This window comes from Asparagus officinalis, chromosome 8 (assembly GCF_001876935.1).
Source record: "Asparagus officinalis chromosome 8, Aspof.V1, whole genome shotgun sequence".
Classification (NCBI taxonomy): Eukaryota; Viridiplantae; Streptophyta; class Magnoliopsida; order Asparagales; family Asparagaceae; genus Asparagus; species Asparagus officinalis.
This window is the reverse complement of record NC_033801.1, coordinates 9,455,439-9,483,137: the sequence shown is the minus strand read 5'-3', so window position 1 is coordinate 9,483,137 and position 27,699 is coordinate 9,455,439. Positions and strand designations below refer to the sequence as shown.

Here is a 27,699-nt window from a genome sequence, read left to right as displayed (position 1 = left end):
AGACGGAAATTTCCGTCTAGAATACATGGTTATTTAAAAAAAAAAAAATAAATAAAAAAACCGTCTAGAATAGTATTCTAGACGGAATTTTCCGTCTAGAATGTTTTATTCTAGACGGAATATTCTAGACGGAATATTTCCGTCTAGTTTAATACATTCTAGACGGAAAAAATTCCGTCTAGAATATTCCGTCTAGAATACGTGATTTTCTACTAGTGATCTAATATTAGATGTAAACCTAGTCTTATTTTAACTTTTCATTAAAAAATTGTTAAATAAGAATTAAAAGGACAATTCCACCTTAAACTTATCTAGTCAATTTGCTTTGGTTCCTCACTAAACAGATCACAAAAATACCTCTAACGCAAATAACAACATTTCTTCATGTATACCGAATATACCTTGTGTAGTTGAAGATCAGCCCCATGCCAGCTGAGAGGTCGGCGCACTTGCCCTCTTTAGAAACCGCCTCCTCCAGTCAACTCGGAAAATTAAAGAAAACCCCTCAAAACTTTTGGAGAGTTCCAGAATACCCTCATGAATCCGGAAAAGTTCCAATTAAACTATATGGCAAATTTCATCCTAAGATTTGCCGGGGAAGAGAGGAAGGAGGTAATTGGGAAAAACTGGGGAAGGAGGGTATATAAAAAGAAAGTTTTAAAAAGATTATTTAAGTGTGGGCGACCTTTTGAAGATTTACAGAGGTTTTGGTGGAACTTTCCAAAGTTTTGGGGGAGTTTTTCTAATTTTCAAAGTTAAGTGGGTGAGGGGGTTTCTGAAATTCACCCTTAGTCTTTTAAAAAAGTTTTTCTTTTTAAATTAATACCATAATCCCAAGTTTGAACCTAAGAAATATCCAGCCTCTTTTCTTTTCGTCCTCATGCACCTACATGTTAGAAAATTCACTAATCCTGAGGAGATTTAAATTAGCTATTTTATGGTTCAGAACAATCTGTTCGCACGTGGAGTGTTACGATTAGATCCATATTCAATTAAATCCCAAGGTCCTAATGAGATGGATTTCAATTCGGCTTTGATTTTGGACTGAATCATGATAGACCAGTACTTTAGTAGTTGTCAACAAAACATGCAACAAGTTGTATCTACTCAAATAAATAGAGCATATGTCTGACCACAGAAACAAAATAGACAACCTGGAGCACTTACAGACCATATTACTGCAGCTTCATTTACAAGATAATTTTTTTTTTGTACATTAAATAGCCTTCTTCAACTTCTTATTTAACTGTATAAAAATATGGTGAACATGTAAAGAAATGCTAATCACCATTTCCTTATGTGTCGTCTCTTCGGTTTTTGGATGTCTCACCTTCAAATTAAGTTGCCACTTTAATGCAGGAGCTGAGAGCCAATATAGCTTTGTTTCATTTTATTGATATCAAGTACCTATTAATTGTGATGATCCCCTAACCCTCAATTGGATTCTATGGCTGCTTTAGGAATGCATCTCTGATAACGTGCAAAGAGTGGATAATGTTATTCATTTCTGGACGGCGAGATGGAAACTCATTAGAACATGAAAGGCCAATTTTAAGAATAAAGGCAACCCATTCTAGAACTCTTGCATTATTTTTATCCGCAATGCGTGAATCCATGATGTCGAGAACTTTTTCAGGTATTGCCATTTCAACATATCTTCTGATGTTCATGCCATTTTGGAAAGTATCATCGATGGGTCTCTTACCGGTGAACATTTCTAGCAGAAGTATCCCGTAGCTGTAGACATCTCCTTTAATGGTAACCTTGTTTGCCGTCCCATATTCTGTACGTTTACAGGCAAAGATGCAAGTTAGGTTGTGTACAGTGATATATAACTTGAAAGATTAAATATCATGGAAATTCTTGTCCACTTCCAAAAGGATATGGAAACGATTCATTTCCATTCAAATTCCTATCTGACAACTTTTATGCATTCAAATTGGTCTGCATCAATTGATTAAGGTGTCTAAAGATAAACAACATCAAGGCTTTTGAAACCTTTTGTCCGCACATAAAAGACATAAAATGAATAATCTAAGTTGTGAGTGGGTTACTTTAACAGTGCAGAATATATGATAATTGACAAAAAAAAAAATTGGTTTTCTAGTAATTTTTTTAAAGTACTTTGAGTGAGATCAAAATTCTGGACTGGAGTTTATACGACTTAGTGACAGTAAATGTAAGAGTAACGTGCTACCTACCTTCTTCATCTCAAATAAGGCATAAACATGAGGCTCCATTTTTCACTATTATATAAGGGGCTGTTTTGCCAAGACACGAGGGGTTTGTATATCGGACGAAACCATCTTTCTTTAAAATCCCTAACTTTACAATTTTCTTTTGTTTTTTAGTTGTTTGAATAGAAAAATAGATGTGTGGTCCATTTTTCCACACTCCCTAAAATCGTAGTGAAAGGAGAGGAATTCTGACAAAGGATTTTCTTAATGTGGCAACAAAATCCAGGGACCTCAAAAGCAAGCATGAAGTTTTGACAAATGAGTTTCGTTTTGAAAAAGATATTATTGTGGGGATCTACTTTTTCCATGGAATTCTTAGAATTCCATGGAAACAAACAGGACCTTGGCTTTTGCAAAGATTAAATGCTCGTGTATCTGCATATATCTGTGTGCCAGTGATTGTCCATTCTTTGTGAGCATGTGTGTGCATACATGCACACATGTGGAAGAAACATTTCTAAAATGACTCAAATAACCAGTTAAGGACTTGACCTAAAATCATACTGTTCGTGGATCAACCAGAGGATGATTTAAAATATTAATCACGATATACACAAAAAGATTCTATATGGAAAAGATACAATTTGAACACCACTTCACCATTGATCATATGTTGAATCATTCGTTTTGTACGCATTTGATGCATGATTAAAAAGAATAAAGGTTACATGTACATGATTTTTCTATGGAAATACTTTAGGATGTGAATACCTGATGAACAGTACTGTAGCCACTCATTAAAATGATCCACGGTGAGATTTCAGGTCATCTCCCTAATTAGTTACCAAGGAGTCACTGAGGCTCACTTCAGTATATGTGTGTTAGTGTCCGTGTGTAGTGTGTGCATGCATGTGTGCATGCAGATATGTTTGCGTTGTGGGCATCTGTGTACCTCTAAGGAGGTCCAGCATCATTTACCGTAAAAGGGAATCTCCTCCCATCCAGCCTCTAAAACTTTATACTCCTCACCTTTGTTACTCAATTCACAGTGTTCATTATGGTTCCCACCCCCGTAGAATATGTACATATAAAAGATCATGTGATTATGAATGGTTGAATTGATTTTACGAAGCTTCATTTAAGCACTCAATGCATCGATCGATATTATATATTCTTCATGCTGCGCTAAAACCTCTCTGCATGTCAAATGCATTATATGCACCACCTAGAGTATCTGGGAAAAAAAGAGAAGGTCAAATTTCACTTGAGCACATAACCCTCCTTAACTTTGTTTATTCCACTTAACCCCCTTTGAACTTGTGTCACTTAACCCCCAAAGTAACACCGTGAACTTTCAAGGTCGCGTGCCAAGCACGTGATGGCAAAGGATGAAAACATCCCTCAGTTTATCAGTTTATTAAAAATTAACCCTTTATCCTCTTTTCCTTTTTTTTGGTTGGGGGGGGGGGAAAAGCGTCATTTTGGTCATTTCACCATTAATATGTAACGACGTTGGGGGTGCGTTGGGAAAACTCAAACATTCACGAGGGTTAAGTGGAATAAAAAAAGTTTAGGGGGTTATGTGGAAAACTCCCCAAACTCAGGGGTGTCGAAGTTTTCCCAAAAGGAAATAATAAAGATTAAACACATTTCACTCATGCATCTGCGAAGTGCATAGGTCTTAAATAATAGAACAAATTGGATCAAATCCATGGGTAAAATGCATCCAAATCATTTTTCATCTCCGTGTTTTACAGGCCAGAGAACACAATAAGTTTGTACCGGTCAAGAACAACTTCCTGGAGATTGGAGTTTATGTGGATAATGCACTTTTACAGTGGCATAGAAAGGAAAATTTTCTCCTACGTCACATGTTTTCTCATTTCTTCTATACATAAACATTCTACATACACATGTACATGCATGCATGCATACATGTGGGTTTACAGTTACTGTTGCGAATTGTCAAACTTAATAATCTGGTTCTATCTTACATGCAGATTTGCATATAAAGTCCTTACGTAGTTCTGTTCTATGCATTGCAGAAATGCAGACTTTGTAAACAAGGATAGGAGGTTGAGGGTTTCAAGGATAGCTCCAATGTCGTCTTCATCTCGTCTAAGATTCTTTTAACACTTTAATAAAAGCTCAGTGTGAATAACAGAACAAAAGAAAATTATATTGGCTAGAAAATTTCACCTGGAGCAACATAGCCAACAGTTCCCCTCAAACCAAATGTTGTGATAGTATGCGAAGAAGACCTGATTAAAGTTTCTACAGGACCTCTGGCAAGCCCAAAGTCACTCACATGAGCAGTCATCTTATGATCAAGAAGAATGTTGCTTGGCTTTACATCACAATGAATAATGGGATTCTCACGACCATGGTGAAGATAATACAATGCAGAAGCCACATCGATGGCTATCTCAATCCTCTGTATAAGGTTGAATTTCGCGTCCATCCTTTCCTCACTGGCTACTGTATGCAACCAATTCTCTAAACTGCCATTAACCATGTGCTCAAAAACCAGCGCTTTGAAGTCATTTCCATAGGAATCAATCCCTGAACATGTCGTTAAGATCCTCAAAATGTTTCGATGTGACATGTTTCTCAAAATATCACATTCCGTTACAAAACTCTTGGAAGCTCCTCGCTGTTGCAGGTTGATTACCTTGATAGCAATATGCATCCCACTGTACATGCTATTTGTATCATTTTCTAGAATTCCTTTGTACACTGCACCAGAACTTCCAACCCCAATTAAATTTTCCTCAGAGAAACCATTTGTAGCTCTTACAAGTTCAGCATAAGATATTCTTCCACGTTCACGTTTGAGTTTATTTGTAGCTCTCACAAGTTCAGCAGAAGATTTTCTTCCACGTTCATGTGCGAGTTCTCCAATAGGCTCCTCTCTTGGCTTTATTGCCCGGTCAGAAGCTATTTTTCCAATTTCATATGCAAGTTCTCTAATAGGCTCCTCTCTTGGCTTTCGTATCCAATAAACAAGTAGGAGTATGGATAGACATATAGTAGCAAATAAGACGATCATTGCAAGTGTCACAAATTTAATTTTTTTCCTTGTTGAGTGAATTGTTTTCCTTGTTGAGTGAATTGTACAAGGTCGCAAGTGTAAAGTTGAGCTCCCTCCACATAGCTTCTTGTTTCCCAGGACCGTAACTGCACTTGTATTTGCAAAGACACCGTCCCTTGGAACTTCGCCCTCTAAATTATTGAAAGAGAGGTTAACATAGTATAGAAAGGGGAAGTCCTGTAAAAAGTGTGGTATTTTCCCTGACAAGTTGTTTTGTGAAAGATCCAACTCTTGCAAACCTCTCAGTCTGCTTAAAGAATAAGGGATATCTCCTTCGATGAAGTTGCCACAACTGTAGAGTCTTTCCAGCTCCTGACATTCACCAAGAGTGCTAGGGAGTTGTCCGGTCAACTTGTTCATACTGAAATCAATCTCCCCCAAATTCTTCAAGATCCCTACTTCTAATGGTATTGACCCGGTTAATGAATTCTTTGCCAGGTTCAGATATATGGACAATGTTGGTATGGTAAGAATTTCCTTAGGGATGAGACCAGTTAGTTTATTAACTGAGAGGTCTAGCAAAATTAGATTTCGGCAATTTCCAAGATTTTGTGGTATGATTCCACTCAATTCATTAAAACCCATATGAAGAATATTCAGCTGAGTAAGGTTACCGAGGGTTGATGGAATCTCACCAGACAGCTTATTGTTGCCTAAATTGAGTATATGCATGTGTTTAAGCATCCCAATCGATTCAGGGATAGAGCCAGCAAGCAAGTTCTGACCCATATCAAGCACTGTCAAGCTAACAAGGTTCCCAATCTCAGGAGGAATGTTCCCAGAGATTTTATTGCCTGAAATCTCGAGTCTCTGAAGGTTGGTGGATAAGTTTGCTATAGAGCTAGGCAGCATGCCGCCAAGGTCATTCGAATGTAGTCGCAATTTCTCTAAGACGGTACAATTGCTGAATGCAGTAACAAATCTCCACCCATCAGGCTCCCTTGCTTCCAACTGATTGTTAAATAGGTCCAGCCACCGTAAATTTCGCAGGCGTCCCAAACTAGGAGGGATTCCACCGGTGAGCAGATTGTTCGAAAGGTCTACAACTTCAAGGTGTGATGCATTGGACAATGACAATGGAATCTGTCCATGAAATTGGTTATTGTAGAAGAAAATACTTCGAAGCAACGGGAGAGCAAAACCGACATCAGACGGAAGATAACCCGAGAGAGAGTTACCACCCATACTGAGATAAGAAAGAGAAGAAAGGTTCCACAGAGAAGCTGGGATATCTCCAGAAAGACGATTGCTGGACAAACCAAGCTCTGTTAGTTTGGAAAGTTTACCTATTGAAGATGGGATATGCCCACTAAGCTGGTTACTTCCAACAGATAGAACATAAAGAGACGACAGGTTCATCAACGAAGCTGGTATTTCGCCTTCAAGGTTATTTTTCTCCAGGGATAATACCCGAAGGTCTAAACACCGAGAAAGTGAAGTAGGGATACCTTTTCCGAGAGAATTCAGGCTCAGATTGAGATGCTGCAACTGATACAGTCGACCGATATCCTGTGGAATTGATCCCCGAATCTGATTCACTGAGAGATCAATTCTCCTGAGAAATGCCAGGTTGTATAGGGATGCTGATATGAATCCTGCCAGGTTTAGAGAGCTCAATTCTAAGGAGACTACCCTCTCGGGATGCCGGCGGCCCCCACAAGTGACCCCCGGCCACCGACAGAAATGGACGGAGTCGTTCCACGAGGCCAGCTGCGAGCTTGGATCGACGGATATCATGGATTTGAAGGAGAGAAGGGCTCGCATATCCGTTGCATTGTCGAGTGTCGGAGAATTCAGCAGGGAGCAGACACGATGGAACGAGAGCAGAAGTGCAGTTGCGTAAGCTATGCAGCAGGCTGAGAACAGCCGTGACATTGGAACTGGAAGGAAACTGATACGATTTTGACCGGATATTAAAGCCAGCGTTAGTAGTAATTTCATCATCAGTATTCCAAAGCTTCAGCTGTTGACTCTCTCAGCAATAATCGCGTCAAGAGGATAGTGGATTCAACTCTTCTTTACTCCTTTCGGCCAAATCAAAGCTAAAAGCTCGGACAAATTTTCAAAACCAACCTATTTGAACTTTTATTCCCAAAAAAAGACCCGTTTCACATTTATTTAGAGAAACCGACCTGGTTTCAGCCTCAGCGCTGAAACCAGGTCGGTTTTTGAAAAAAACTTTCCGAAACTTCACGGGAGTTCAACTCCCGTGAAGTTTTTTGAACTACGAAACTTCACGGGAGTTCAACTCCCGTGAAGTTTCGGAGAGTTTTTTTCAAAAACCGACCTGGTTTCAGCACTGAGGCTGAAACCAGGTCGGTTTTTGCAATTATTTTTGAATGGGGTCGTTTTTAGGGAATAAAAGTCCAAATAGGTTGGTTTAGAAAATTTGTCCCTAAAAGCTCTTGTTTGCATTCCGTCCCTTTCTTATTTAATTAAATATATTAACATCCGAGGGAAAGGAAAAAAAAAATCCCTTTTCTTGCATTTTGCCCAGAACACGTAAGGAAATTTCCAAACCTGGTCCCATTTCCATGCATTTTTGGCTCGGAGAAGTTTCTTTTTGCGCACACAAGATCTGACCTTTTGGCAAAGAAAATCTGCAGCCTCTGTGAAACAATAAATTTGTTTGTTTGAAGGGCTTTTATTTTCCAACCCCAAGCTGCTGTATAAACAAGTGGTTGCAACATAAAACCAAATTTCCCAACCACTGAAAATATCTCACAAGCTGACACCCACCCAACCTACTCCTTTTATAGACATGAAAACAAGGGAGTACAAAACACAGTCATTCATCACAACTCGAGCTTTCTCCACGCTCAGAATGCAGTCTCTCTTGTCCCATAAAAATGGTCCTGTAGAACTACTCTAAAAAAAATTATGATTAGGCCCTTCTTATTTAGTCAACGTTGCCCTGAGCCCAAAGAAAATTAGGACTTTCTCGGATAATCAGACACCAAACAAGTATGTTATAAGATCCAGGAAGAATGGGAGCTACAAACAAACTAAGTCCCTATCTAGCACTTTGTCCAGATCAAGTAAGGAAATTCCATACCTGCTACCATTTCCAAGCATTTTTGACTCGGAGAAGGGTTTTTTTTTTTTTTTTGCCTTTTTGGCCCACGCAGCGTCTGACCTTCTGGCAAAACGAAATTGCAGCATAAAACACAAAGCTGCCTGTTTTAAGGGTTTTTGTTTAAGAATATGGATCCTCTACGCTAAAATGGTGGGTCCATTCCTTTTTACTTTTTTCAAACTTGATGACTCGTCAAGGGAACACACATCTCTCTCGTGTAGTGTAGAAGGAGTGTATAAAAAGCAGCTTAGTTACTATTATTTGTTACACATCTAACATTCAAATGCAAACCACAACCACACATTGACAAATTAATGGTCGCGATATAATAGTGGTCTTACCACTATTTTTTTTATAGTGGAGAAGATCTGATTCTTTTGTTTTTAAACCTAATCTGTTACACTCGTTTATTTCAAAACCCATCAACTTGGAAAATAATGTTCCCTCGTAACCCAAATACAACATTTGTGCAAAATTTTGTGGGGAGATTTATTTGACGAGAGTAGATTTCGTATTAACGGTCCTTGATGAGAAAGTATACAATCGGAACGCTCATGGCATCAAACGTGCACTTAAATAATACCAATCCTTGGATCTAAAGCACGAATTCCAAAATCCAATGATCCAATGCTAACATTTTTTTGGTGCGCATTTAATGTCATGAACACCGGTAAAATTGATACTTCCCCCCCAATGTAATCTTGATTGAAATTTTGGATAATAAATATCACAAAGGGGCTAAGTTTCGTGGGAGGATTTGTTTCACGAGGGTAATTTTCCCAATTTTAAAACAAAGAAGATTTGACAAATAGCCCAAAACAAGTGACATTGTTATAATTTAGGTGCATGGATGATTCTGTAAGTGGGAGGGTTATAATTAAATAAAGGTAAACGGCTGGGCTTTAAAGAAACCCCGCTTTTTTTCAGCTAATCTATCCGCATCGAAAAAAAATGCATCATCCAATCCAAATTAACTAGCTAGCAAGTGGATCTAAGGCATCCAATCAGAGTCCAAGCAACCCTTCAGTTCTTCCTCCGGACCTCCTCTTTAATCTTGTCCTTAAAAGATTGCCTATTTTCTATACATTTTTCGGAAATGTCTGAATTATCATGTTTGTATTTTTTGTACACCCCTCTTATAACTTTGATGTATTTTCTAGCTCTGCCAAAGTTTTTGTATTTTCTCCGAGCCAAATGTGCAATTAGACCCAAAACTTCACCGCCTAGAAAAAGAAAACCGTGAACCTCATGTGAAGCTATTTGTGGTATCTTATTCATGAGAAAAGTGTCATAAGATTATTCGGCACATGGTACGAGGATACTAGCTATGCTCAAACTTATACAAGAATGCTGAGTTCACAAAAAAGTAAATTTTGGAACAAAAAGGGAAGGGCATGATACTACCCTCATATATACTGAAGAAAAAGCTTGAGAGGCTATAAAAACTACTAGGAGGAAAAAGGTTTCGTGACTTTTTTCCCTGTCAATGGCAAAGTTGCCAGCCTAATTGCACATTTGTCACAGAAACATATCAAAGCATCGCCGGAACTAGAAAAAACCAAACTGATAAGAGGGCTACACCAATCTGGTAATTTAGCCACTCAAAAAATGTTAACATGCTAAGCAATAAATCTTCCACCCAAAATTCATGCTAACAAACAAATCATTGGTGCTAACAAAAAAAAAAGCATGGACCAATGATTAACTGCTCTGTGTTGCTCTAACATAATTTATAATAGGATAATATGCATGACATGATGGCTCATTTTGTCAAATAAGCTACTACTAGACAATCATATGTGAAGCCCTCCTTGCTAGTCAAGTCACAAGATGTGAACCTCAATATTCTATCTCTTAGTAGCCAATTTAGCAAAATGAGTCACCACCTCATATCATCATCCCCTTTATAATATCATAAGTACTACGTCTAACAGACAGTGTTCAATTTTGCCAAAATTTTCAGTCAATGAGAAAATAAAAAGTGTATCAATATGCATAACATGTCACATTCCCACCAGATGCAGAAAAATATATCATCAGATTTAAACTAAAGAAAATAAGAAAATAAGATTAACCTTGAGTTATTTATGCAGCATTATATCGAAACTAATGCCCATGTCAAAGCTAAAGAGACTAAAAACGTACCAAAAAGACAAAAAAATTCCAAGATACTGACATAGATAGAGATTACACGCTTAAATACCCAGTTGCCTCTCTCAGCAAACATACATATGATTAAAGCTATCATGTATGCAGCAAAAAAAAATCGAGCATAATCACTAGTTTCACGTTGTTTGCTGGAATATATTACTGCATTCTCGCTTCATTTTTATGCCATTAATATGTCAATGTGCGCTCCCATGCCTCCTCTCATCGCGACTGGTTAGCTGGAAGGGGAACTTTGCAAACTGGATCCTTAAAACTGGTGCATTCGGTTTCTTGTCATCAAACTTATAACCTGCAAAAATCCAGGGGTCTGAAGCTAGTTATCATGTTAATCCACATGGAAACACCACAGTAACCTATAACAATCCATATTCAAGTTGAGTAAAATTATTAACTCATTATTCACACATTGAATATTAAATTTTTAGTACTGGATGGCATCTATCGATGTGTTTCATATATCTAGGATTTATACAATGTTACAGAAAGCGCTAGGCGGACTAAGCGTTTGAGCAAGCGCCTAGCGCCTAGACACCTAGGCGTTTGGTTATTTTTTAAATTATTAAATATAATAATTGATAAAAATGTATTAAATTCATATAAACTTGCCCCAAAAATAGATAGCAATCTTAGATCCACAATAAACCATGTATACTTAAATACTAAATAGCCAAAATAATAACTAACAAGATTGTAGAAAGCGCTAGGATACCTAGGCATTGGACCCGACACCTAGAGCCTAAGAGGTTTTCTTTTTTTTATTTTTTAATTACAATAATTGAAAGTAAATGTCTATGTTATAGAAAGCTTAGGTGCCGGACTGGTGTCTAGGTGGATTTCTTTCTTCATTTGAGTGGTAGTCGAGGAGATTTTGCTGAAGGTTGGAGGAGATGGTGGAGGTGTTCATATTTGGAGGTTAAAGGAGTTTGAAGGATGTTGGAGGACGTGGCGGCTGCGACATAGAAAATCACGATCAAGACCTAAAAGGTGCAGTCCATGTATGTAGGCAATGCTCCCCTAAATCCTCCCAAAACCCAGATGGACAGCCTAGGTACCACCTAGGCGTTAGGCGTTAGTTAGGCAGCACAGGTAGGCGTACGCCTAGACGGACTAGGCGGAAACTTTTTAAAACAGTGGATTTATCGAATACGTATCAAATACAGGTACTTCTACTCCTTTGAAGTATTAATGCTAGATAGGATGTACTCCACCACATACTGTTTTCTGATTGCTTGTATCTGATAAAAGAATTCCTCAGTCAAATTAAAAAGTAGATATTGCTTCACAATAAAAATTTAGGTAACCTCTTTAAGGTAAAGCTTAAAGAGATCTAAATTCCAGATTTTTCTCACGTTGTATCTGTTCATGAGTTTAAGAATCCACAAAAAATATGCAGGTTCCATTTCTGAACTCTGTAGAATTCAATTGAAAGAGACGGTTCTGGTTACCCGTATTGCTTGAATCACAGTTGTTACCTGGATTTTTTTTTTAAATCGTCATCTTATATATCCACTTTATTCCTCGTAAATATAACTGCTAGTCTGCTAATAAAATAAACATCATGTGATAATGATGCGGCCAATGGTCATGTATGGAGCTGACATTAATATGCATCGAAGAGATAACAGTATGTACATGTGGAAGAGATCAGTTGAATGTTGGTTGACTTAATATTTACACTTGGAAACAAGTCAACAACAATTTGAATCTAGTCTATTAGTACACAATGTTTGAAGCTTCATATATTAACATATTGCAATTGGAGGTGGAAAGAATAGACATTGACACACGAAAAATGTACCTTGAAGAGCATCCATAGCAGTTAAGGCACATTTGGAATCGTTGAACTCAACAAAACACAGAACATAAGCCTTGTCTCCAGACTGCAAACCGTAACTCAGAAAATGTAATTTTAAAATAACGGCATGCAATAAATAGACATTCCAAATATCAAAACAAATTTATTGAATAAAAATTCCAAAGGGTCTGAACACTCAAGAAGATGATTTTCAAAAAGAAGCCAGGTTTAATCTAACACAAATATCATATTCAATTGTTGCATTGATAATAGCTTTGTGCATAACTTAACACAAATATCATATTTACATATAAAAGGACAAATCAACAAGTACTGTTCCTAAGGGTACTGATTTCAGTATGCTTCAATCAGAATAACAAAATATATGGATCAAGATAAGACCATTTAGTTAATGAAAATTGGAGAAATCTGACAAGCATATTCAGGCCTTGAACTACTTAACATTTTTCTGAGATGTTTTTAATAATATAACTTGCTGAAGGAAAAAAGCAACTAGCAATTTCAATTGATATTTAATTGGATGATTACAACACTGGGCCAGGACCATCACTTTAACCCACAAAAACAAAAGAAAATGATAGTTGTGAGAATCAACATGCATCATCAAAATACTTGGCCTACAAAAGTTAAAATGAAATTCTGGAAGAGTTTTATTAACAAACACTAGACTAAAATGCCAAGGGAGAAGAGTTAATGCCAATTTCAATACCATGTAGTAAATCATGGGCATGGAGCAGGATAAAACATGACAAATGTGGATACATAAATCTTGAAAAACCTAGGCCATACAGTAGGTACATGTAAATAATTAAGAACTAGTCTTTTCCCCAAGCAATACATGGGACTCAGCATTATATTATTATTGCACTCGTATTGTCATAATATTAAGATTTGAAAAATAACTATTTAAAATAATACTCATCAGGATCATTTTCTTATTGCAATTTTTCCTTATAACATGACCAAGTTTATAATGCGAAACATTATTTAAAATGATGTATTAATTTCATGAAAATGATATCATCAAAAAAATTTCACGAAAGTGATGCTTTACTTTTATGAAAATAGACTATAACATGAAACATAATGCATAGTCGAAAATACTATTTATTAACTACAAAGTATTAGTTTCATGGAAATTAAATAGGCAAATTCTAAGAATTTGCCAAGCGGCAATCAAGGGGCTTGTAGTATTAGTATAGACAGGCAGTAATTATTGTTGTAGAACATATTGATTTTATAGTAATAACTAATAAAATAAGAATATTATCTTCAGTACATATGACAAACATATATATTTCAAATAATTTTAAAAATTTATGGAAACAGGAATTTGGTTTCGGTTTCTTTCTATCATCCAATGGAGGGGCTTAACATCACAGGCTTTATAATATAAATCATTGTTATATATATTTATACCATTATAAAGCAAGTATAAATGAGTGATGATAAGTCCATTGAACATAAAACAAGTGCTCAAAGTTAAATATTTTATAAAATTGAGGACACTTAGTCAGAAGTGTTCCCTAGACAAAGAATAAATGACCTGCAACTATGTAACACATATCCAAGAAGTGCCCTGTTATCTATGTCTAGGAAAATTGGAAGCAGCACCACTAGCAACATAGCTTCGGGATGATCTATGTATAAGCTCATCACTAATTAAGATTTACCTAAAACCTTTTTCAAATGAAAGTGGATCTCTAACCATTGCAAGAAAGGTAAACCTCATCAACACACTTAATACTTTTCACCCAGAACAAGATACCCAATTTGAGAGAGTAAAATCTCCTGCAAGTGGTTACAACATCCAAAAAGTGCCAACTTGGTACAAGTCACGAATGACATGGCTCCGCAAGTGTCTATGCAGCATAGCTACTACATGATCAATATTTCTGCAGTACCATAATGAATGCTGCAGTTCTTCCAATGATTCTTGTCCACCAAACACCCAAGTTCTACCCAAAATATGACAATCCTCCTCTACATAAACCTTATATAAGGCCTCCAATAATCTACATCTTATTCTGGGGGGTTTCTACAATTTCTAACAAATCATACTATTTACACATGATATGAAAAATATACACGTACGACGGTGGCTTCTATAAAAAAGGAGGTTAACTGGTTTGGGCATACTGCGAAGCGAAAAATCAGGCATGAGTTCTGTGATAGATACAATCCATAGGGTTATTTTTTCCACCTCATTTTATATCAAATGTTATCTGTTTATACTTTATAGCAACAAAGATATTTCAGGACTTACAACAATTGCTCTCCAGGTCATTGTTTACAAAATGTTATCATTGATAATGTTAGAACTTAGGACTGACCTTTAACCTTTCTTCCTATTCAATAAATATAACTTAGAAACTCTGACTTATTCTGATTGAATTTTAGATTATACATTACCAATTGACGGAAGAAATAAAGTTTCAACTTAGTGATTGACTCAAGAAATAAAAGTTCTAACCCACATAACATGTAAACATCTACGGATCTACCGTGAACTCATGTTTGTGTTTGATATTTCTCATACATGATATCTCCTGTCGCTTTGTACGAGATAATTCAGAATTTGGTGTTAGCAACACATCATTTCAGAATTTGGTGCTAACAACACATCATGTTGTACATAACTGCACACTTTTTAGGCTTCAACCAACTATATTTTGTAAACAAAATTTCATCCTTGTATAAGGGAAATATGACACCGAAGGGCTTTACTAATGTGGCAAACAATTAGCCAATTATTTTGATCTTAAAATATAAAAAACTTTTCTCATAGTTATATATCACATAAACAAAAAGTAACAATTGAGTCTAAATGGTCATGAGTGAAACTTCACAAGGTTAGGAATCTCTCATTTGATACTTTATCACTGTCTACCTGCCACAGTTTCAACACTGTCCATCATCCCGGGTAGATAACCCCTAACAAGCTAATTCCCACTTAACTTTACTGCATCTCCATTAGAAAAAAGCCCAGAACTGTAGAGCCCAAGAGAAACACTCATCCCTCCGTGCCTGCTATATGGAAAATGTTCTCCATCAGTAACAAATATACAAGAACAATGCCGAAGAACTCACAGATACTTGCTCTACTTTTTTTAACCCTCCTAACGAGACACCAAAGAATTGACACTAGGTCATTGATGGAGAGACGCATCTACAGAAACTGGCTGATTTCAAAAAGTCGTCATATCAATGCTGCAATACCCAACAACATTATACCCTATCTTCCACTTCTCAACCTTTCCACATCTCCAGTCTCTAATCAGGAAACACTCCTATTGTTCTATGGACAATCAATTATCCCATCATCATCCATAATCGACAACAAGAATAAGGATCCTAGCTTATCCAATAATAGCAATCTTCAGATTATCTACAACCCTCCCCCAAGCAGACAAATCTTCACTGTCACTGAATGCACCCGAGTCCTGCAGCCTTGCATTGCTCAAGATTAAGGAATTCTTAGCATCCAACCTGGATACTTAACGTAATGTTGTTTCTTATGCAATTGCCAAGTCTATGATGGAGTTCTCCCAAATTCAGTGGCAAGATGGATGTTTTATCTGTCTAATAAAATGGCATTAAGCATTGACGTTGTCGAAAAAACAATCTCTCTGATCAAAATAACACTGCATAAGCATCAGCTGACATGGAAATAATTCAATTGTTTATCTATCAAATATCTGCCCTCTCAGATGCTCCACATTTTTATCCATGGGAGCAATAGATAAGATAGGTGCTTAATATAAGTCCATGGAGGTCAGTCAGCAACCAGAGAAACATCCATTCTTGGTATTAAACTAAGTTCATGTTATGTTATAGAAACCACTTAGAACTTACGAAAGAAGATTATGAAAATAAACCTATTAGCTAATATAAACAGAACTATGGCACTAGGTAACTTGAAGATAAAAAGTAATTCATGCCACAAACCGAAGAGAATCATGGTCTCTATAAATATTCTACCGTCAATAAATATAAATGCATTTAGAAAGACATCTGCAAGGAAATATTCAAGATTCAGTATTTCTAAAAAGAATACCTAAATTGAAAATTTATCATATAGAGATACAAAAGAACTAATAGCGTTAAAGAACATACCCGACGAGCCTCCTTATGGACAACCCTAATTTCCTTGAAACCAATAAAAGGTCGGAATAAATCTTTAAAATTAAATTAAGGATATGTACTAACTAGAACGAACTCATATTGCTACAAAAGGGGGGAATACATCATGCAAGGATACGAGCTACTTCTCTTCTTGTGCAATCATTCGGCAGACCATCAACAAACAGAATGTTCGATTCGTCAGCCGCTAAGCCCTCAGGTTTTCTCAGAGGATCAGGAGGTTCATAATCCACAATGCTAGGCTTAACATTCAGAGGAACATCTCTTCTTAATAGAGCTGGATCTTCTAAAGGAGTGAAGGCTCTAACACTAGCTCCAGCAGTCAATCCACCAAGTCCGGGGGTCACTTGAGTGTCTATTCTTTGAAAATCACCCAACCCATAATCTCGAGATAATGGTAATACCTGCATACATCCAGGAAATCATTTGATATCAAGTATCAATAAAAATTCAGTCAGCTAATTTAAGTTCTTGCCAAGTTAAATACTAAATTCATACATCATTTTTTCCAAACTCCACTGAAGTTCGAAGACTACCACCGTCCCATGAAGGCCGGGATGCTAAGGTAGAAGCCTCTGAAGGAAGATAACCCGGAAATGCAGCTCGTGTATCTGTGATGTCTAAAGAACAGGAAATTGTATAATTCGTTGGTAATTTCTAGGAGATATGTATCTTCACATTTGGAAATAACAAAAAGGTGCCAACTAACAATGTCAGCAATTTTATCAAATTACTAAGAAAACCGAAGGAACAGAAACAATCTTTCTTCAACTTAACTTATTTCAGGTTTCTACCTTTATCCTCTTAAAAAAAACTCAACTTTGCCCTAATTTCAACATCATCAGAAGAACTTGAAGACACTGAATCAAATTCTCCAGTTTATCCTCTAGTGTCTGGGTTCGAATTCGATTAGCGAGTCCTGATAAAAAATCAAAACTTTGTACTGATTATAGTATCGTGTTTTTAAAAAAATCTTCAGCTTATCCTCTAGGGTTTGAATTCGAATTCGATTGGAGAGGAAAAAGAGAGAGTACCTCTTTCAGGGGGGGCGTATCTGTAGTAAGGATCCGCCATTGCTTTGATTAGTGAGCGTAGAATCTCTCAAAGACAAGCTAAGATTTTTATTTTCTTTATTTTCTTTTGTTTCCCTTTTTCTTTTTCGTAAAGAGAAATCAGGAGAGCTATAGAGCAATTTATATACGGTAAATTTCACAAAACCCCCAAAAACGTTTAGGCATTACCACAAGATCCCCTTGAACTTGTGTTATTTCGCTAAATCTCCCATAAATTTTTGAGCTCACAAAACTCTCTTGAACTTTTAAATTTCCCATAGACCACCACACATTTGTTATAAATCAGATGCACAATCAAAATAATGACTAACTTATTTCTAATTTTTAATTATTAGGCATTGAAACACTTATGTTATTTATCTGAGTCTGGACTACAAAATGGGGCCCCTGGCCCTGAATTTCTTAGCTTGCACTAAGCCAAGATTCCTCGCACACCAAAAGAAATTAATGGATAGCAACGACATGAACATGTGGTGAGAGAGTTTAAGGTGGTGTTTGTTCAAAATCCTATAATTTTAGGATATGGATTTCACCATGGGATTTGAAATCCATAAGGGGGGGTTAGTCATCTAGAACTTAAAACTAGAACTGGGATAATTTGTGGGATAAATTTTTAAGGTGTTAGTCACATAGAACTAGAAAATGAGATATTTTTTTATAGTGTTAGTCAAGTAGAACTTTTGTAGAATTAGAACTGTATTATTTTTTTGGTGCGTTAGTCAAGTAGAATTCTACTAGAATTAGAATTGGGATAATTGGTCATAATTATCCCACAAATTATACTACCTATATATATAACCATAAGTTTTTCTCTCTCAAATTATCCCACACATAGGAAAGAATACAATTGGGGAAAAAAGTGAAACGTCACCTCCCTCCCTCTTGGTTAGTTTCTCCGCCTAGAAAATTTCTCTGCCATAAAGTCAATCATCCGTTTATTTTTCTGTCTTTACTTTGTTTTTGTGATGATTAGATCTTTTATTATTATCTTTAAGATGTATTACTTTATTGATAGCTTTTTGACGTTAAATTACTTTATTATTATTTGTTTGATCTAAGTTTTCTCTCCACAACAGTGGTTTAGGTTAAGAATATAGTGTTGGTGGGTTAGTGCTAAAGATATGCGGGCTATTTATGTTTTTTTTATAAGTTAGAAAGCAACTTTGCGATCACATTGATGATTAGATGTTGAATGGTTAATGGTGATATCTATTATTATTAAATCGGCTCAGTAAATTGATTGGGATATTTATAATTCATCTGTCGATCATCTGTTTAGCGGCCATAGATGATTCCTGTGTACATTTCATTTATTTGTTGATTTGGTTTCAGCGATCATGATGAGATTGGTCCAAAGGGTTAATGGCTGAAAAATGCTTAATTTTCTTTCTTTATGATGTTATGAGATTTGAACTTCGACATTTATGATCCTGCACTAGAAGCTCCACGAAATGTTGCTGATGCAGATAATGACTCCGATAAAGAAGACGAGTTACAGACTCAACGAGCAGCTGTAGGAGCTTGGAAAAATTCTATGGCAGATGCCATGTGGGATGATAGAAGCCATGTGGGATGATGGAAGTCGAGTCACTCTAGGGATTTAGATTTTTATTTATTTGTAAATTATTTTATTATTTGAGATGAATAGTGATGCTTTATTGCATTATAGTTTATAGTTATTACTAGAATTTGCTTATCAATATTATATTATTTTTAATATACAATTATTAACAATAGTATTTTATACCCACCATTACCCCCACCAAATTATCCGACCAAATTATGCAACTTCATAATATTATCCATCATTATCCCACCAAATTATCCTACCAAATTATCGCACTTTAAGAATTACTCATCATTGTTCCACTAAATTATCCCAATGTCAAAAAATTATCCTACTTTACCAATTATCCCAGTTCTACTTAAAAAGTTCTAGGTGACTAACCCCCCCTAAGTGTTTTGTTATGGGTTCGGATTTCGAAAATGTTGTTTGTTTCATTAATATTTTAGAATTTGGAATACTATAATTTATAATATTTTGTTTGTTTCAAGCTCAAATTTGTAGCATTACCAAATGCCAAAATTTTTTAATATGATGAATATGCTATCTTGGTGAGGTTACCTCCCACAAAAAGACAAAATTGGAATTTGTCAAATCCTCTCCAATTGAGAGGTAAGCACACTCATTTATAAGATTTGTCAAAACCCTCTCCAATTGGGCACTCTTTACGCTTTTAGGATTCAATATTCTAAAAAATTTCCTAAAATAAACACCATATATGGAATCCCGGAATACAAAAAAACTGACTTTTTGATCCTAAACCTTGTAATCCATACCAAATACCAAAATTTTTGGTGAAACAAACACCCCCTAAACTTCAGGCGTATTTTCCTTAAAATTTCCATTTGTATAAGCTCCACACGTAAAATGGTTCCCCTAGATTCACCGTTTGTGGGTTCAGAATTTCCTAGATAAAATTCTTTATACATACAATACGTCTAAAATACTTGGGTAAAGTCATTTGTTTGTTGATGTTTTGGTTTGCAGTTCACTATCAGACCTTTCTTCCAGAAAAACCCTTTTAACTTTAAAATTTTATCAGGAAACTCATCCTAGATAGTATCAGTCGCAACAAGCTTCACACGGGTGGGTAAAATACTAAAATTACACATGGTTAATTTTGACAATGAAAATTGGGATTCACGATTTTAGAGGGGTTTATAAAAGAATTTTAAGTTAAAAGAGAGCTTTCTTGGTTTTTTTTTTTCTATATTTGGCTTTCAAAAATTTACACATGGAGAATAAAGTAGCTGATCGTGTTTTGCATAAGCTATCAAGGGAACCAAAGTCCAAACCACAAAGAACGAGACACATTGACCTTAATTAGTATCACGAAAAAATTACAGGCACGTTAAACTCATGCCAAACTGATACATCTCCTTAAACCAACCAATTAGTACATAATATCGTCTGTCATCTCAGGGGGGAAAATGCACCAACTTCCAAATTTTCAACTTCCGGTAGACCCTCGGGAGCTTCCGATAGATCCCCTGCTGAGCTCCCCTGAAGTCATCCCCCCAAAACTACTCCCACTTGCACTGCTCCCACTGCAACTACTCCCTCCAAACCCCGGTTGCTGCTCAAACGCATGCCCGAGATTCCTCAACCTGTTAAGCTCCGGCAAGACCACCGTCCCGAGATCCGGCCTATCCTTCCTCCTCAACTCCGAGCACTTCAACGCCATCTTCGCGAAGCTCAAACACTCCTCCACCGGCCAATCCTTAACTGTCGGATCCAGCATCTCCTCGAACGTCCCCTTCGTTATCGCTCTCTCTACGTGATGCGTCAACCCCATTGGCGGTTTCGCCGTGATTATCTGTAGCAGCATCACGCCGAGCGAATAAACGTCTGATTTACAGCCCAGCATCCCGGTCTGCTGATACTCTGGATCAATGTAGCACAATGTGCCCGCTGTTTGAGTCATGTGGTATTGAGTTACTTGGTTGGCGACGGAGGGTGGGACTAAGCGAGCGAGGCCCACGTCGCTTATTTTGCTGACATAGTTTCGGTCGAGGAGGATGTTGGCGGGTTTGAGGTCGCGGTGGACCAAGGGTTCGGGCTTGGCCTGGTGGAGGAAGAGGAGGGCGGTGGAGATCTCAGCGGCGATCTTGAAGCGGATTGGCCATGGGATTGAAGGAGTGTTTCCTCGTCGCATGAGGCGGTCTTCGAGGCTTGTTGTCCATATATTCGTATACGAGGCAGCCGTATTCTGGGCAGGCGCCGAGGAGGAGAACCATGTTTGGATGTCTGATGCAACTCAATACTTCAACCTGAAAAAATTTATCCTATGTAGTTAAGACAACGAAGATGTTGAGATATGAAGCATGAGAGCTGTACAGTAGTATTTCCAGACGTTTCTTATATTTATCCAAAGAGTAAATTGAACATAAGCCCCCTCATCTAGATGTTCAGTAGCACTTACCCCGTCGCCTGTCATCATTCTAAAGTGAGACGAGTTCGAACGGATTTTCCGTGATTTGTAAAAGTTCAGAAAGGTTTTGTGCCAGAATCTCAAATTTGAACGGATTTGTGAAATTGGCATAGTGCAAGTTTATCGGCGAGCTTGCATACAGTAGGGTGACTTATGCTATCTAAGGGAGGATAGAGAGCCAGTTTGGGAATTTTAACTATCTTGGTTATGGTTCAAACCACCTCAATCCTATAGAGATGATTCTGTATTGAAAGTTGACCTAAAAAATCAATTCAACATGAGATGTTGCTTGTAAAATTTCGGTACACTACTAAAAGTTACCGAACCTGGAAATATTACCTCTTGGTTGAACTGCTTCCTGCCCTGAGCTGCATCTGGCCTAAGCACCTTAATAGCAACTGGCGTATGATCAAGACAAGCTCTAAACACGGGCCCATAACCTCCCTCGCCAATCTTAAGCGACTTTGCGAAATACTCCGTAGCAAGCTCAATCTCGTCGATACTATACTTTCTATATCTGGTATCACTCTGAGCTAATACATCTAGAGCTCTCTTCTTCTCTTCAGCTTCTCTCTTTGCTTTGAGTTCTGCGCTCCTTCTCCTGTGGGTTTCCATCTCTGCCATCTTCTGCGCTGCTTGGGCTGCTTCAAGGGCGGCTTGGCATCTGGCTTTCTCCATTTCGGCCATTGCTAGAGCTGCTTCCTCCGCACTTCTTGCTTCTTCGAATCTTCTGGCTTCTTCCATTTTCAGTTGAACTAGTTCCTTTGCCTGGACCAACAATAATTGCGTCGTTAAGATAAGTTTATAGGTATTCAGCACTGTTCAAGGGGAAAACTATCAGTGTACATCACTTTTAGACATTTGTTGTTCCTAATCTTTGATTTTCAGTTCTGAGTCTTTTACTAGCTCAATTTTAAATTGCTTGGTTTAGTAATTTCCCCTAAGAAAGTGATAATGATGATGAGGAATTGAAACTCCATTAAACTATAAAAATCGTCCGGGAAAAGAATGGCAGGAATGTTTTAGTATTCAAATCCTCTTCACTTGTGAAATTACAGTGGAGATAATCCAAATCCAATCATTATTGTGCGATATTATTTGGACAGTTGTAATTCATTTTTATATAACCAACATTACTATTCCGTGTGAACTGCAACAATCTTCATTTTTGACTCAACAAAGACCACAATTGTCACAGTAAGTGCTATACAATTACGACGCAAATCATAATAATGATTTGTAAAAATAGTCAAATTTGGAAGGTAAATTGCAAGTTGAGTCTTATTAAAAGAGTTTTTGTGGATCTACATCACCTTTTGCTTAGCTGAGATTGCCTCTTTGCAAGCATTGCTGTACATATCCATAGTCTGCTTCAGCTCAAGCTTCAATCTTTTCATTTCAGCTTCCAAGTCTTTCTTTGACTGCACAAGCGAATCAAGAACTACTATCAATTACAAATGCATTACAAGTTCTCAATTGTAGATAGACCGCTACCCTATCGCCTAATTGCGGAGAGACCCCCTAAGCGAACTTTTCTTTTTACTCTTTTACCCACAGGAGACCTGTTTGTCGAGAAAATAATTTTCTCATTCTCTGAGTGTAAAATAGACAGAAAAGTTCACTCAGGGGATCTATCTACAATTAACGCAATCCTGCAAACTAAGCTAAAACTTAAGCACTCACATTGCTGGTAGGAGAAGAATCACCACTGCAGTCACCAGAGTGAGGTAAAGATTCTTGAATTATGGAGAAGTCGCTTGCATAGTTGAAGCATGAGTTTCCCTGGAACTCTTCTGTGAAATCTCGGGAACCTAGTGAGGTTCTTGGAGGGCGGAAAGATGACTCGAGGCCATCACGTTGCGTGTGATGGAGTGGTGAGCTCAATGCAGAGTGAGATCCTTCTCTTGTGGATGACTTTATTTGCTCAGATGGAGAATGTGATTGTACGGCTCCTCTTCTTGATCCCTTTCCGTACCTAAAGATGTTTAATTGCAAAATGATGATGGCGGCGGTGGTGGTGGCAGGATATAATTCAAATGATACAACTAAAATCAGTAAATTTTGCTACTTTGGCTCACCTGACAGAATCATCAAAGTCGAAAGAGCCTCCTGGTCTTATAGGAGGCCAAGCATTTGTTGGCACGGGCCCTTTTGCTGATCTCACGGTGATCGCCTTCCCTTTCGATATGACATAAATAGCGCAGAATTCTGGTGCAGTTTTCACTAAAGTTGTAGACAAATCATGGTTCCTGAATTTCCTGCAAATAGTAATAAAAAGCTATATCAAAATCTGAAATTGTGTAGCAAAAAAAGGGTTAGTCGTGGATACGCACCTGTTCTATCACCACATTGAACTTACTAATGTAGTTCTATTATTTCAGATAGACCCCCTGCGTAAAAAAAAAATTGGGTCCTTTTCAGGAGGTCTATCTTCAAAGATAGATTTTAATTAGAACTAAATGAGTAGTAAGTTCAATTTGGCGGTAGTACAAGGAGATCTATCCGTAATTAACAAAAAAAATAGAAGAAGAAGAAGAAGAAGAAGAAGAAGACGAGAGGAAAGATAACCTACTTTGCAAGTGCATGTCTTGTTGTGGCGCCAACAACAAAATTGTTGATGTGCTGGTTATTAATGTATTCGATCAGTCCCTTTGAGACATCAGAATCTTCTAAAACAACCTCGGTCATGCCAATCTTAAAAGTATACATATTTCAGGTATTGTTAAAGAATTATAGAGATGTATAAAGGTCTGTTAGAAGATAATGCAGTAAAATTTAACAACAGGAACAGAAACAAAAGCATGCATACCCCTTTGCGAGCGCAATATCCCCTATAAGGCGCAAATAATTCAGACTCTATTTGTAGTCTTGTGGATTCAGGAGTGGCTTCAGCCCTAGTAATACTCCCCACTGCATGTATAGGAGGGGGAAATGGAGTTCATTAGCATGCACAATCATGATATGAAAGCATTACATACTTCCACGCAAATTTCACTGCTTTTTGTTAGTTTCTCTTCAATTCAGAATGCATCATCAAGTAAAGCTAATAAATTTTATGTTGGGGAATTCAAGCTATTCGACCACCTGTCAAATATGAACCCTCGTGCGGAATTTGCCCTACCGGATATTGTGTTAAGACAATAGAAAGAAGAAATCACAGCAAATAAAAATTGTAAGAAAAGGAGAACACCGAGTTTTAACGAGGTTCGGCAACTTGCCTACGTCCTCGGGAGCCACACAAATAATTTTCTTTATATCAAAGAAGATTACAAGCTTGCAAAGAGAAGATCTCAAACTTGAGATCTCTCAAAAAGAAGCAACAGAAACTCTCTGTTCAAGGCGTGAGATTTTACAACTTGTAAAATCTCTTCTCAAGTCGCTGTGAAAAAATCGCACAGGAATCACGAGAATTTTTCTCTGAAAAATTCTTTGCTACAGGAGCTCCTCAATAAATGTCGTCGCCTCAAAGTTAAATCGCGCGAGAAGAAGAAAAAGAACGGGGCTTGGATTTTAGTGTTCTGGGTTTCCCTTTTATAGGGAAACCCTAGGTGGGTTGTCGACAACCTTGTTGGCCTCATGTTTATGAACCTACTCCCTAATCTTGTTTTGATGATTACAAAAAATTCCTAACAACGTGTGTTAAGTATTTGTATTTGTTTTGTTAGGTAATCTACACAAATATCCATATTGGAGGTTGGATGGAATCGAGCATTCACGATCATATCCATTGGATGATGGAAGGAATAGTAGAGTGAAGCCTTGCAATTCAAGTTAAAGATCCAAGTTCAAGCTTCATCCGTAAAGTGTACCAAGTTGAGCGACATCGAAGATCAAGATAGCTTGGGTAATTTAGTTTAGGTTTTATATTATGTGTGTTGGTACTTTAAGCTCAATCATATTACACACACACACACATTGTTTTTGGTTTTATAGTTTTCAAGTTTTTATAAATATGAAACATATATACTTATTTACATATATACAGGTTTCATATTTACAGGTTTCATATTTATCGATTTTGTTTAGTAATATGTTTAGCCATATATATATGAAACAAATAGATATAATTATATATACACGTACTTGTTTCATATCTATACATGCAAATAAACATGATTTTATTTATGGATTAAAGACGTTTATTTGCAAAATTATATGTTTGTGGATTGGAGACTTGTTTACCCTATTTTCATATCTTGTATAAGTCTATAAACTCATTCAAAATGTTTAAAGAGGTTGTTTAAGTCAATTTTGTCAAAATCATGTGTTTTCGAGATTTCGTATTTTAAATGAATTTGCAAAATGATGAGATTTTACAAATGGGAAGTGCTTTTTGAAAAATAGTTTTTGTAACATGTTCATTTTCATGTTTCAAGCATTCCCCAAAGTTTTATATTTTTCTGAATTTATTTACTATTTTTAAAGACACTTTAAAGTTAGTTTTTTATTCAAAACAAGCTGATAATTTGTTATCAGTCAACTGATGAAAGTGTTCAGTCGACTGATGAAATCACCTGAAATATCAAAAAGTTTCTGTTTCTTATTCGGTCGACTGACCAGTCGACTGATAAGGTTATTAGTAGACTTGCGAGTTTATCAGTCGACTGATGACATGTTGCTAGCCTGTAATGGTCAGCTCATTAGTCCACTGATGAACATTATCAGTCGACAGACGGCCCAACGGTTAGTTTTTCTAGCTTTCTGTTTTTTTATCTTTTTGCTGGGTTTTCTTGGTTTTTGGACTTTGGTTTTCATCCTATATATATCTCTTTGTCATAACTGTTTTTAACTACCAAAAGAAGTGTTTAAAAACAAGTTTACAAGAGTTTAAGTGTTTGTTTAAGTGTGTTTATAAGTTTAGTTTGTGAAGAAATTTTCACAAGAACAAGAGGAGATCATCCATTGGTGTTTGAGCTTCATTTCCATCTCTCTCTCTCTCTCTCTCTCTCTCTCTCTCTCTTGATCTATAGAGGAGTTTTTCTAAACTCAATTCTAGCTTAGTATTTATTTTGTTTATTGTTTATCATTTCTATAAGCTAGATTTTCATATTAAGTTTAGTTTGATTTTTATCTATTTGTTACATGTAGAATTGGCAGAGATCAGGTTCCAGGCTCAGGATTCAGGTTGTCAGGGTGGCGGTCGATCGGCCCGGTCGACCGCTTTCGTGCACGTCACTTACTGTGCTTCAGGATTGGTGGCGGTCGACCGGACCGGTCGACCGAAGATGGTAGCGGTCGACCGACGCGGTCGATCGCGGTCGACCGTACCGGTCGACCGCCGCTGCGGTTTTGAGTTGGGTCTGTTTTCAGACCCGTTTCGTTTTGGATTTGTATAAATACCCTTTGGGTGTTTTTTAGGGTTAAGAGCAAGGACGAATTTGAGCAGATTAAGAGAGTTTTCTTTTGGCTTCTATTCTAGGAGCAATTGGAGAGATCGAGAGTTGATTGTTGAGGGTTTATGAGAGATTTGTAACCCTAGTTTGTTCCTCTTGATTTCTAATAGTGAAAACTCCCCCCTCCTTGCCCCGTGGACGTAGGCATCTTGCCGAACCACGTAAAACTGGTGTTTGATTGTTTGTGCTATTGATTTTGGTTGGTTCTTTATCTTTCTCGGCGATTGTTTTGGTTTCTCGAGGCGCAACAATTGGTATCAGAGCTCCAGGCTACGCTTGAGCTATTTTGGAGGAGTAGATTGCTTTGGAAGTTCATCTAGGGCTTCGTTTGGTGATAAAGGTGAGATCTTTTCAGTAAAAAACTCGTCTTTTTCAATTTGGATCTATTTCTCGTTTGTTTTCGCATTGGTTTGGTGGTGCTTTGAGATATATGGCTGAAAAATATAAAAGTGGAGAGGGTTCTTCTAGTGTGAAGGCCGTCCAAAGTTTGAATATACATTCTATGAAAATAGATGTGGAAAAGTTCAACGGCACAAATAATTTTGGACTTTGGCGATGCGAAGTCATGGATGTGCTAAATACGCAAAATTTGGAAGATACATTAGAGTTGGACGGGAAACCGGCCGATATTGATGAAAATGTTTGGAATAAGATGAATAGAACGGCGTGTGGTGTGATTAGGTCTTGCCTTACCCAAGACCTTAAATATGATGTGATGAATGAAACTTCGACAAAGAAGATTTGGGAGGTCCTAGAGGGTAAATAG

General features: G+C 37.1%; 3 protein-coding genes across 3 annotated transcripts; all 3 read right to left on the bottom strand.

The window, feature by feature from the left end:
- Window positions 1,190-7,231, bottom strand: LOC109822598 (receptor kinase-like protein Xa21). Its single transcript, XM_020388830.1, has 2 exons — window positions 4,377-7,231; window positions 1,190-1,783 (listed from the first exon to the last, which is right to left on the bottom strand). The coding sequence occupies exons 1-2, from the start codon at window positions 7,141-7,143 to the stop codon at window positions 1,446-1,448; spliced, it is 3,105 nt and encodes a 1,034-aa protein (XP_020244419.1). The 5' UTR covers window positions 7,144-7,231; the 3' UTR covers window positions 1,190-1,445.
- Window positions 10,393-17,639, bottom strand: LOC109822596 (nuclear speckle RNA-binding protein A-like). The gene is made up of 6 exons (XM_020388828.1): window positions 17,507-17,639; window positions 16,971-17,092; window positions 16,591-16,876; window positions 16,446-16,507; window positions 12,312-12,393; window positions 10,393-10,802 (listed from the first exon to the last, which is right to left on the bottom strand). Exons 1-6 carry the CDS (start codon window positions 17,544-17,546, stop codon window positions 10,690-10,692), a joined length of 705 nt encoding a protein of 234 aa, XP_020244417.1. The 5' UTR covers window positions 17,547-17,639; the 3' UTR covers window positions 10,393-10,689.
- On the bottom strand, window positions 20,411-24,431 carry LOC109822594 (U-box domain-containing protein 52-like). Its single transcript, XM_020388826.1, is given in 8 exon segments — window positions 20,411-21,286; window positions 21,288-21,379; window positions 21,880-22,308; window positions 22,854-22,961; window positions 23,224-23,515; window positions 23,619-23,798; window positions 24,113-24,234; window positions 24,350-24,431. Coding segments are annotated over 7 exon segments (1,944 nt in total). The 5' UTR covers window positions 24,229-24,234; window positions 24,350-24,431; the 3' UTR covers window positions 20,411-20,559.